Source organism: Micropterus salmoides, unplaced genomic scaffold, assembly GCF_014851395.1.
Source record: "Micropterus salmoides isolate LMB-PRFRI ecotype aquatic unplaced genomic scaffold, ASM1485139v1 Ms_hic_scaffold_6, whole genome shotgun sequence".
NCBI classification, from domain to species: domain Eukaryota; kingdom Metazoa; phylum Chordata; class Actinopteri; order Centrarchiformes; family Centrarchidae; genus Micropterus; species Micropterus salmoides.
In genome coordinates, this window is record NW_024044348.1 from 23,220,802 (window position 1) to 23,233,776 (window position 12,975).

At 40.6% G+C, this 12,975-nt stretch overlaps 1 protein-coding gene across 1 annotated transcript in view; it reads right to left on the reverse strand.

Moving 5' to 3' along the window:
- spon1a (spondin 1a) overlaps positions 1-6,147 on the reverse strand; it is a 74,363-nt gene extending 68,216 nt beyond the window's left edge. The window contains exons 1-3 of the mRNA XM_038702011.1: positions 5,572-6,147; positions 4,460-4,566; positions 294-427 (exon numbers count right to left, since the gene is read on the reverse strand). Coding sequence (XP_038557939.1) covers positions 294-427; positions 4,460-4,566; positions 5,572-5,806 — 476 coding nt within the window. The 5' untranslated portion in view covers positions 5,807-6,147. The remainder of the gene's footprint in view (positions 1-293; positions 428-4,459; positions 4,567-5,571) is intronic.
- Positions 6,148-12,975: the final 6,828 nt, after the last annotated feature.

Sequence of the window (12,975 nt, forward strand, 5' to 3'; positions counted from 1 at the left end):
GTAGAACAACACACATGTATCCATCGAAAAACTTACAGTATGCTTTGAAAATGGTCAGCGAGAAATAATCACAAATCAAACTGATCTTGTTGATCTTCTTGAAGAATTTGATAGAAAGGCTACTCTCCTCATTACCAGACTTCTTTTAACATAATGAATGATAGTTCACCAAAAACAAAGAACCTGTTTCTTTGAGTTAATCCTCCACCAGGTGTGTGTAGTGTATCTCCAAACATTTGAGCTGAGGACTTGCCTCCACTCATCAGGCTCAGCATCAGTTGCTGTATACATACTTAAGTAGGACACAGCCGGAGCCACTAGGGGGCGCAGTCCAAAACACCTGGATGCTGGTTCGTCTGCGAGGAGTGCTCTCTGTCACTGCAGGTGGGCAGTTGGTCATAAACTGTGTTTCCTCCTCATCAATTATCTGCAAAACATGCACACACAAAGAGATTTGTGATGAAGAAAAAATGTCCTCAAAACAAGCCCTCACAGCGCTTGAAACATCCGCATTTGTGATTTTAGTCACTAGGTGTTAGACCATTTCACATTCATTCCGCTCCCTCTCAGCTCAAGTGCCTGTCAACATAATTAGCAGCTGAAAGTGATATTAATTTCACCTTTTCAGGACACATCAGGAGATTTAACCCAATAAATAAACAACCCAAGAGCAATTATAAATTAGAGTTAAGATAAGTATAACACAACTGACTTTATCAGGTATTACGCTGAACTGGAATTTTCTCACGTGCACTGGATCAAACACCAGAGTGTTTGGGTATGTTAAAGCAGCTTCAGCATCCCCCCAACTGGTCACAAAATTAATCGTTATGATGAACAGGAGAGGGGAGAAGAAAAAACATTCTGCCACCCAAAAAAACTTATTCATTTTCATTTTGTTGTTCACTATTCTTTACTTTTTTTCCTGTAAAATAATGAATACTTTTGGGGTCTGGTTAAAATGAAAAACTGTTTTACAAGTTTAGAGTGGTGGTGGAAGTGCTCAAAACTAGATAACCTCATAGATAATAAACGATAGAGAACCTTTAGCAGTGAATCACAAGTACAGACACTTGAAACAGTCTAGTAAATGGGTGACACACTGCACTCTTCTTCCACATATGCTGTGTCAGTGTAGTGAGCTGAAGTTGGCATCAACCTGGAGTAAAGCAGTAGTGATAGTGGATGGATTATCCTGGAAATAAAGTAAATTGAATTGAACTCATCAATCCTCAGAACAATCAGAACGGTAACACCCAGATGCCCAATCATGACACTATCACAGTAGGCAGCATTGAAAGTATTGAAAGTCTTTGGCTCAAACTTAAGAGTCCCAATTTGTGCTGCCCTCTCCTCTCAGGTGCACACCTGAGACACTGAACATCTCATTGATTTTAACTGGACAGGAAATTAGTACAACAGGTTACATGAGAGAGAGCAGCCAGCGAGCTAATGTTCACTGCCGAGAGACCAAGGATCTGTTTGATAGGAAGTGACATCAGGGCAGTAAAGATGAGGAACTTTCTCACTCCATAAAGCTGTCAGCAGAGAATTTCCTTTGTCATGCTATGTTATGAATGAGTTCCCCCTGAAAGTGGATTGTGTGTGGATGTGCAGGCCTGTGTGTGTGTGTGTGTGTGTGTGCAGCCAAACTTGGTCTGACAGATTACACTACCCCCCCCCCCCAATGTTCCCATGGCTTCTAACAGGCATCCTGGGCTGTCCTGACTGGACTGCAACACATGTTAAAACCAGTGAAGTCTCACGGGAAGGCATTAAACACCATCTGCAAAAAGAAGCAACCAATTTGCTGCCAAATGACCTAAGACCCATTTCCTCTTGTATGTGTCTGATTCTAAGTTTAGAGATAGACGGTGAGTGTTAGGAAAAGAGAAAAAATGTGACACATTATTAGAAAATTTGTGCTTCTGGGTTTATGCAAGAATTTGTGCATCAGAGTAAGAGCTTAGCTCTACAGTAGTGGCTGGTCTGACGCAAACAATAACACATCAATCTAAATCAACATGGGGACTTAGGAAACGTGAATGATAGGGGCACAATTTGCACAGAGCTTATGTGTCAAACATCTCAGTTGCCTTAATATCAGGTCCTCCTTGTGGAATAATAAAGTAAAGATGATGCACCCGTGATGTCAGTTACGTCTGCGATTATGTCGTATGTTGCACTCAAAGTGACACTGATTTCACCCCTTACACAGCCACATAACAATTTGCTTTTTCTTGCACACACACACATACCCACACAGAGGCAGCTGACCTTCCCAGAAAGCTCAATAAAAGTGCTTTTCATCAAGTCGGGAGCTGTCCTGAGACAGCTGAGATGGGGCACACCAGCAGATTTCAAATGAGCTGTATGTTAAATAAAGCCTGACGTCTTCTGTAGCAGATTCTGTTCTCTTTCCTTTCTCTCAATCCCTGGAGGCCTGCCCACCCAGAGCTCTTTCAGAATAGAGGAATGGTGCGGGCATGTGTGCCCGTGTGTGCTTATTTGACATAAAAGACATAAAACATGAAAGGCTAACTGAGCAGGTGACGATGGAGGGATATCTCTTTGGACGGCAGTTTATTTTTACTGCGCTGTCACATGGTGCTTGTAACGAGACAGGTGATCATCTGCAGCTGTGAGAGAAACCTTCGACTTCTTAAAAACCTAACAGGAGTTTAATCAAAGGCAGGCCTACAGTAATGAAATATCCATTCTTTTTACTTTCGATGCTTTTGATGAACATCTAAAGGCTATGGTCACACATCTATCCCTCACATCTACCATTCTCTGTGCACTGCACATTCCTTCTTGTCCATGTGTGGAGCAAAAGTGACTGAATGTGACTAAATGATGTAGTGTTTCCCCTCTTTAGTCCTGATGTTTAGCACCCTGTCACATTAAGTCACACTTCGCCACATGGCTGAGGAGCACGCTCAAGGCTGGCACTAAATAACAACAGCATGAAATCAATTGCAAGGACAAATAGAACAGAATCGGTTTCAACATTGAGATGTGAGGTGCACATAGGACATATGTCCTTCCATATTCAAGGCTCAAGTTCATAGAGAATGCCACAGCATGGCAATAACTGTGATCAGAGGAGCCTGAGGGCTGCTGTGCAAACCTTCCCATGTATTGTACATCAGGTTCAATCAAATAATAGGGTTTTGTGTAGGAAGTGACTGAAACCGACATGTTTACAAAAGAGACAAAGAGAACTCCACATGTGCTGGGAAATCCTGCTCTAAGAAAACATATGATTTCAAGTTTCGTCTGAGCATAGGGCATAGGTTAAAACTGGGTGCCTATATATATGCCTTGCATCTAAAGTCAATTCCCTAGTTGCTCAGTTCTTTTCAAATCCTTTGAAAACAGGTGGTCATCTTGTGCAATGTAAGCTCCATGAATTTCTTGAAACTGCAGCCTTGACTTGGATGAAATAAACATTGGCAGTACACAGTAAGCTAAAAGGCATGGGAGCAGAACAAGTTCCAGTGAAGAGGAATTAATTTAAAGGTTATGAATGCAATATTACGCTTAGGTTTCATACTTTTTTCAACTGATTGACTAGCATCCACAGACATTACATTTAGCTATATTTATGGCACTATATGTATAATATATTGTATTACTTGATTATTATCCTTCCACTTGTTGAACTCATACATGCACCCAATCAACCAATCTTCTCCTTCCCTCACTACTTGACTCCTCACACTGCATCACAATTACAAAGGCCTCACATATTTGCCCATTTTCACATGTGTGTAACAGCACCAGTTTCTTTGCCTTCTCTCACTTCCTTTCGCACTCTTGGCCCCACTCCGTTCTCTCCCTGCTTCCTACAGTGCTCCAGCTGGTCCTGTCTGTATAAAATGCTTATTAGCCTCTCAACTACACCGACTGTACACTTCCTACATACATGAGCCTACTTTTGCTACATGCAGCTCAAATGTACTTTCACAGCCAGGTAAAGCACGGCTACATGGAGCTGAGCTGAGAGTATGCTCTTTTCATATGCTATATCAAGCCTATTAGAGGAGGTGAGGTGAGAATGATCACACTTTGCTATGTGAAGACGGGAAGGCTGTGCAAAAAAGAATCTGTCAAGACCCCCATCCCCCCATCTGTCTATTTTTTCTCTCTCTTCACACATACGTCATACAAGGTGCTTGTGCTGCAGTCCAGAGCAGGTCGGTATTGATATTGCAATTAAGCTAGGTGTGGTGAACTGTGCTGGTTTGCTTTCATTTGTGACTGCTAAGTCTTAAAATTGAAATACTGTACTGTATAACTGATATGAAGGACTGACATTAAATACCAGGGTTTAACTACAGGTGTGGTAGACTAGTTAATTCATTCCCATGTAATTGCACTGTGATAATAGAGAAAAACACACAAAGTGATGTTTTTTTAATTGTACAAGCTGTCATGTCATTAGCTGCTACCTTACCTGGAAATTTCCAGTGTAGTCCTCGTCCTTGTCTCCTTCTGCGCCTTCCTTCAAGGCAATAAGGGTGAACCCTCTGAAGTAAGAGGGGCTGGTTGCACTCAGAGTCACTGGAGGCAAACAAGAGCAATAATTAACATCAACTGATAGTCCAAACTGCTGAACAACAACCCTCACCCCCCAAACACACTACTACAGTGGACTTAGTTAACCTGCCTGAGTAATGTTCAGTTAGAAATATTATTATGTGAGCAATATATTCTGATGTAACTGTAGTGATTTTTTAGATACAATGAAATGTTTGAAGAGGCTGTAGCTCAGGTAAGATTAATTACACATCTCAGCCTGGTCTTATTTCAATAAGATGTTGTTTTTGTGCATTTTGCAATCCAGTAGAACATAAAAGTGTGTTAATTTACCTTGAAATTAAAACATGTATTTCCTGTTCTCGACAAATTTATCAGCATCTTGGAAGAATACATGTCTGGTATATGTGACAGGTTTAAAGAAAAGAAAAAGAAAAAAAATGTTTCCAACTGCCAACCATACTAAATCGGTTATTCGATTTGGATGAAACTATTTATAACTGAATCACAAAATAATCAGCCAACCGCAGTGCAACATATTGTGGAGACCAGAGCAGCATGAGCTTTTGAGATTCACAGAACAGATGGCACATGCCCATTAACAGCACCCAATAACTTTCACTTTAGACAAAAGCAGTGAAATCAGGGACTGCTGGCTTTAAAAAAAAAAATCTGTTTTAACTATAAATGAGAACACAAAAAAGGACTGAAGAGGTCGCAAAGGGATTTAGAAATATAAAAACATTTTTAAATGTTGTTCACATTTGCTTGAAAGTAAACTGTTGTCATCTTTGGCTTTTGATACTGGACCAAAATGAATATTTCCTTACTGGGATGCAGGCTCATCGCTTTACTAACCAATATAGTTTACTTTCAGGGGATATACATTAGCGTCGCATCAGAAGTAGACTCTGTAGAAAGTTATTTTAAGTTTGCATTGTCTACCGACCGTATATTAGTGTTTATTTGACAATGCACATGCAGTGCCAATAAGCGCATTGTGCGTAAATCTCGCGGATAAACACCAACCTCTGTATGTGCTCCCTGGATGATAGCTCTCCGGGTCTCCTTCGACGCGGAGGCGAAACTCGTTGTTGACCTCTCTCCGATTGCTCTGAGCTCGTAATATCCGACTACAATATCCGTCTCCCTTCCCGGCTCTCTCAGGGGGCTCCTCGGTGAACGCAAACATATTGCACGCTGCGGTCGAGAACAAGCAGAGCAGGAGCATACCGCGCGAACGTAGACCGGTTGCTGTCATCATGTAGCTTCCCAAAAGCCAAGTTTATGCGCGGAGGTGAAGGGAATATTTGTCCGGGGGAGAAGAAACGTTCAGCTCCTGTTTCACTCCTAAATGGGATGCCAACTTGCCAACTGCTGAAGTAGACTTCTGTTGTGCTAGGAGGGTAGATCCATCCTAGCGTGAATGACACAGACAGAGAGAGAGAGAGAGAGAGAGAGAGAGAGAGAGAGAGAGAGAGGACTGACTGCGATGTGCTGCGTGCACTCTCGCTTTAGGAGAACTGCGGACTGTGTGCCGCTGCTTAGACTGGGGAGGATAGCAGGGGTCCGAGGAAATGGCCAAGCGAGGAAGAAGCGTTGTGTGGCTGTCTCCAAGGCCAAAGCTATTTACAAACAGACTCGGTGAAGAAAACTCCGAACCGACAGATTGAGAACAAAGACACACATTCCTACCAATGAGTGCTGAGAGGAGGCAACACGTTTGACATACTTGGACTGAACTCTCAGTGTGTGTGTGTGTGTGTGTGTGTGTGTGTGTGTGTGTGTGTGTGTGTATCATCAGCCAAAAGACTTAAGGAAGACACGAACACACACAGAGACACACAAAGGAATTAACAAAGCACGCTAAACGGTTGTCTAGGTGACTAATTAATTTAACAATGAGTTTTGATGGGGACTGCTTTGCTCTCTATTTTCTTGGCGCACAAAAGTTAAGTGATATTTCAACAAGTAATCCATTATTACTTCATGATTATGGGAGGTATCTACAGAGTTTTTAAATTTAAAAAATTAAAAACTTGGTGAGGATGTATTTAGGCAAAAGTTATGTAGGAATTGAAGAGCAAGACCACATTGCTGGAACTTACCTCTCACTTGTATTAAGTTACTTAGAGGGGAAGGCTGCAAGGGAGCAGATGTTAAAGGCATGCATACATCTTTACATAGTGTTTTTATTATTTGTGTTTTTATTGCCTATTATTGAGGCCCTAAAATATAAGCAAAAACAAAAAGCCAGTTTATTTGAATTCTATAGTCTGACAGTTGCACAGGGGATGCATTGGCATATTTTGACAATCTGGCACATGTATAATATTATCATTTTAACATCTCTCATCCAAACCTGTATATAATTTACAAATCATCAGCTGAAATCAAAGACTCCTACATCAAGATGGTTTTTGTTGACTTCAGCTCTACACCCTGTTCACTCATGACTGTGCTGCCTCCGACAAGGACAACATCGTACCGAAGTTCACAGACAACACCGCAGTGAAAGGACGTATCACTGGTGAGGACGAAGCGGCCTACAGGAGGGAGGCGGCCAGCCTGGTGGCATGGTGTGAGGACAACAACCTCATCCTTAATACTGACAAATCGAAGGAGATAATAGTGGACATGAGGAAGGAGAGGAGACCTCATCAGCCACTGTTAATCCAGGAGCTTGAGATGGGCGTCCACATCAGCGAGGACTTCATTTGGACACTGAATGCCACACCATCACAGCTTGTCAGAAGGCTCAACAGCTGTACTTCCTAAGGAGACTGAGGAAGACAGCTGAGAAGTTCACCAGGAACCCACTACCTCCCTGCAGACCATTTACCATCACAGAGTCCACAGGAGAGCTGCCTCCATTATCAAGGATCCCACCCACCCCCGACATGAACTGTTTACACTTCTACCCTTGGGCCAGAGGTAAAGGAGTGTGAAATGTAGGACTACAAGGCTGAAGAACTCTTTCTTCCCCACTGCCATCAGAGTCCTAAACAGTTAATAGGTGTGTGGATTCAAAATCATGCCCATCTCTAAACTGTGCCATTCCCATGTTAATTGCACTGTTATTGCACATCTGCACATCGCTCCATGCACAATTTCCACATGTATATAATTCATCATGCATGTAATTCATCAGTTGCACACTGTTTATAATTCGTCTGCCTGCACAATGAAGAAATGTATATATTTGTTGTTACTTTTTTTTTTTTTTTTTTTACATCTGATCTTTAAATTTTTTACGTTTTTATATTTAAAGCTAAATTTATATCTCCATTTATCATATTTCTATTGTATTTTATTTATACATATATTTTATTTTTATTGTAGGCATTTGATGTGGACAGCAAAGTAAGAATTTCAGTGTATATATATATACTTTGTTGGCAGAGTGTTGTGAAGTAAAACATTTTTTCCTCAACATCTCAGCTGAAACTCAAAGTCTTTATAATAATAATACTTTTTATTATCATTATTATGATTAATTTTACTATCATTATTATTGTCGTTGTTGTGATGATGTACTCTTTCAAAATGAATCAAGTTTGAGATATTTGGGAGAGAGCGAGGTTTTCAGGTGAATTTGAATTATTGCCCACACAAGCCCCTGGAAAGGACATGACTGTTCTCTCATTTGTCTTTATTCTGTGCTTTTCTATTTCTTCCACCTGGTCTTTGTCTTAGTAACATATGTACACACACACTTTCGTGAAGATGAGTGTTTGGAGCGACATTTAAATCTTTCTTTTAAAGACTTTCATCTACATTTGTTATCTATTTATCGATTTATTGATGGATTGATTCAGCAACTAACAGCTTCTAAAAACAACCATGAGATGTTTAGCTCAGTGACAGAAGTATGGTGAGTTAGTGGTGGTTTCAAAAGCTGGACTTCACCCAGCCTCTACCACTTCCCGCACATTTAAAGCCTTGATTGAAATTTGCACTAGTCTGGAAATCATAGTGGGTGTTTAGACCAAACCATGGTAGGAAAACTAATCTATCCAATAGTTTGTTTTATTCTGACTTTCTGTTTCTAATTAACAGGGTAAGAAATAAAATATTCTCTCCTGATGGCTCACTGCCTGTGTCTCTTGTTATCTTCCACGCCTTCCTTTCATTTCCTTTTTTCTTTCAAAGCATAATGGCTTTGACAGTTGTCTGTTCACCACATGTTCTCCTATCACTGACATGTTACATAACAACACAGCACACGATAAACTGAAACATGTCGATGTAATCCCTCTTGTTTTTCTGCCTCTTAATCTTGCCCAGAACGTAGGCTACATTTTATCCTTTGTGATGTTTTCTTGCAACACCCCCAGAGTTTATTTCAGTCTTCAAAGGGGTCAGCAGGCATGTAATGAGAATGTAACAACATCTGATGGGCACTGACAAATGGAGAGTGGCTATGCTCTGTGCATCTACCGCTGGGTTGATGGATGGATGATAGCGGAGGAAAGGAACAGAGTCTGGATAGCGGAACACTGCACCAGCAGGTGTCATGAAAGCATTTTGTCTCACAGCCCTGCTGAGCTGAATATCTCCACCACCTCCAGTCCTCAGGTTACTCCCTGGCTTTTTACTAAATATACTGAACATCAGAACAATCTCCAAAAATATTGGACTGGCGTATCAGCACTCAGCATTTATGTATCATTCACATGTGTATTATATAAATGCTGGTCACTCTCCACTTTCTCAAAAATAAATTGTAGCTGTAGATTTAAAGTTCAAGATTGCTTTCATTAGAGCCTAATACATGTTTATATGTGCTGTGTGTCTACATTGGGCACAAAAATATGAATGCAAAAAAGGGCCATACCTTTGGTGCTTTGTGGGTTGTTGTGTTTTTTCACTCAATTATTATCATAAGCAATTATGAGCCAATAAACGAGAGCCTGCAGTTACTCAAAACTCATGCTTTTTGTATTACAGCAAAGTTGTTTTTCTTACCTTCTGCAGAGATGATGATGTCTCCATCTTTTATTGCCTCATAATGTTAGAGAAGTAGCTTGTGGCCAGGGGAATCTTCTTTGAATTCCCAAATCAGTCAATAGCATCTGTGAAGTTGAATGAGTTATGAGCTGTCATTCCCCCAACAACTATTCTTGAGTTGACCTTGAGTGGGGCACTTAGCCCCCAACAGCTCCAGGGGAGCTACTCAGAGGCAACAGTAGGAGATGAGTTAATGTACTGGGTCACTACCATGTACGTTTGTGTGTGTGTGTGTGTGTGTGTGTGTGTGTGTGTGTGTGTGTGTGTGTGTGTGTGTGTGTGTGTGTGTGTTTGTGTGTGTGTGTGTAACTAGGGATGTGAAAAACAGTGATGCTGAAAATAGTCTTCACTTTAAGCCGACCTTTTTCCTGGACAACAAAAGTTATATAAACATAATTATACAGGTTTTTTCCTGCATAGATAATAACAAGGTGGCTACCTCAGTCAGATTTGGTCCCGCCTCCGGCTCCGGAAAAATCTCTGATGGTGTCTTCATGGTGATCACTATTTCCTAACAAGCACTTCACTTTGAAGATTTCTGTCATTTGTAACTGCAATTGCGGCACTGCGCTGACGTGGTGACACTGTATCGTAATCACCACAGTGCACCGGGAAAGACAAAACTGCCAAAATTTTCAGGGAGGAAGAAAAGAGCTGTCTGATTGGCTGGACAGCTGGGGGTGCAACAGTGTTTCTACTGGTAAAGTCTGCCATACAGCAAAAATAATCACTAAAGAAAATAAAAACTGCTTTCCCCTGCTGTTTTAATATACTATGTATGCCATTGCAACATCTGCGTTTGTGATTGTACATGAACGTTTAATATCCAGGAATTTACATCAACTACACTGCAACAGGACCCCTGTGAACTACAAATGAAAACAATAACTGATGTTATATTTGAAACTTTTAATTTGATGTTGAACAGGCCACCTTTATATCATTATTACAAATCTTAAAATACGTTGCTTGCAAAAAGTGTTTGCTGGGCCCAGTTGAAGGCACGGTACATATATGTGCACATGATCAGGGTGGTACCACCTGCGCTTCATTGTAGCCAGGAAAAACCCTGTTATATTAAAACTGATTTCCATTCCATTGGGTGACACAAAATTAACTACAATATATAAAAGGTTCGGGGATGGTTGACATGCGGATTTGAGTGAATTCTGTAAAAAATGGCACTAGCTTTGACCTCAGGCACTAGACTTTCCACAGAATGCATTTTATTTCCTACCTGAAAAGAATTGCGTCTCAAGTTAAAAAACAGAAATCTTTCTCGCCTCTGACATCAGTTTGGCAGAGCACATGTGGTCTGTGGATGTGGTGGTATCAGCACATGAGGTTGTTACTGTTGGTCTAGACACCCACTGTGTGTTTTCCTCTGTAGTGATGCCATGGTCTACTGGTTGCTTCTGAAGTGGTCTTCTACAGCCACATCTAAGGGATGAACTCATAGGATAGGTTTCCAATAGGAATCCTGCAGAAACAGACAGATTTGAATCCCTACCCACTACCTCCTGAGAAAACATGTGTTTTCTTACGTATGTCACTTAAAATAAGAGTTTTGGCTTTTCTAATTTGCCTTTTATTATTGATAAGATATATATACACGCTATGCTTAAAGCTAAAGTTGAACAGTTTGGGAAATAAGCTTATTTGCTTTCTTGCTGAATGTTAGGTGAAAGTATATATACCTCTCTGATGTCTGTCCATTAAACAGGCTACAGCCAGCAGAAGGTTAGCCTAGCTTCTAAGCACAAAGACTGGATATGGGGAACCATCAAAATCTGCACCTCTAAAGCTTACAAATCAAGAGATTATATCTCATTTGTTTAATTCAAGCAGAAATATACATTTAAAATTATATAAATACCTATCTATTACTGTGTCACTATTAGTTACTGTGCCTAGCCAAGAAATAGTACTGCACATAATTACACATAAAATTGCAAACTGTCTTTTTTACACTACTGTTAAGACAATTGTTTCCAGTCTTTATGTCTTAAGCTAACCAGCTATTATTCAGTCCTTTAAGAATTTTTTAAATGTTCATTTTTCCCTCGACACCCGTTTCTGTATGTAAGTATATACTGCATGTGTGTGTTAGCAAGAGTGTATAACATACTTACATCCTCATGAGCAAAATCTCATCATGATCCACTCTTTCTCTATACACTTCTGAATTTCTCTACCCCTGCACAAGCCTTTGAAAAAATCCCCGGTGCTTTGTTGTTTTCTAAGAGGAATAGAGGTCAAGAGGGAAAATCAAATTAGGCTCTCATTTGATCGTGGTGGAGCAGGAAAACCTGCTCATTAAACAGACCGAGCCCCCCGCTGCTGAGTCATTAAGGCCATATTTACCATGCAATAGCAGTATATGCAGAGAACCTGAGAAGATCTACCATGTTATTTCCACTTAATTTCAAGGAGAATGAGAAGTGGTTAGAGGGTACAGACAGGAAAGAAGAAAAGAACACTTATTTGACTCCAGGCATATATATGTGTATATTTCAGATGTTACAGGCTCTGATGTCACACAGCACAGCTCAGCAATCTTAGTCTGCGGACAGAGTTAATGTCTTTATTTCCACCCTGACTTCACGCATCCCGGCCCCCATCTACTGCTTTGGAGGTAATGCATTTTGATGCCCGTCTAAAAGCCTGAGTGAAACATGTGCTGTTGGGAGGCCAGTAATCGTACGGGGGCTATCACAAATGATTACAGTCAGCCAGAGGGTGACGGGGATCGCCAGGTGCTGGGGCCTGCTGAGGCATTACTTATTGAATCCTGTCTTTAGCTCTTAGGAGACCCGGGCCATATCTAAATGGCTTTGAGGAAATCACACACCCTGTCAGAAACTATTATGTTTCAGTCTCAGAAACAGACTGTCTCAGCCAAAGTTTGCCACCAGTCTATAGGAGTCAAAAGACAGTGTTTAGCTGCTCAGTGAGACCTTAGCATGAACGTATTTGGACGATGATATATAGAAACCTAGACTTCACACAGTCTATTAATAGACTTTTCTAATTCCCAAAAAAAGTCATAACAGGTGTCCTTACGTTCTGTGTCCTTAGACTATACCCCTCTTCCCAAATATAGCAAAGACATAGCTTCTCTTACAACAGTGGCATATTAGAGAAACCAAATACGGCACTCAGGTGTTCTTAGACCTGATGTAAGCCACTATTAGAAGGGATTAATACACAGGGATTAATACACAGGCATCAAGTGGCAATAATAGTTTCATTATGTCAATTTGACTGTAATTGAATCTAATGTGAAATATTTGATTGTAGATATAGCCCTTTGAATAACTTGAACTGGAACTGGCAAAAGTATATTGCAAAATATTTCCAGTGTTTGTAAACATTCAGTTACTGCATCTACATCTGACTCTAAATAATGTTGTTGTGCATGTG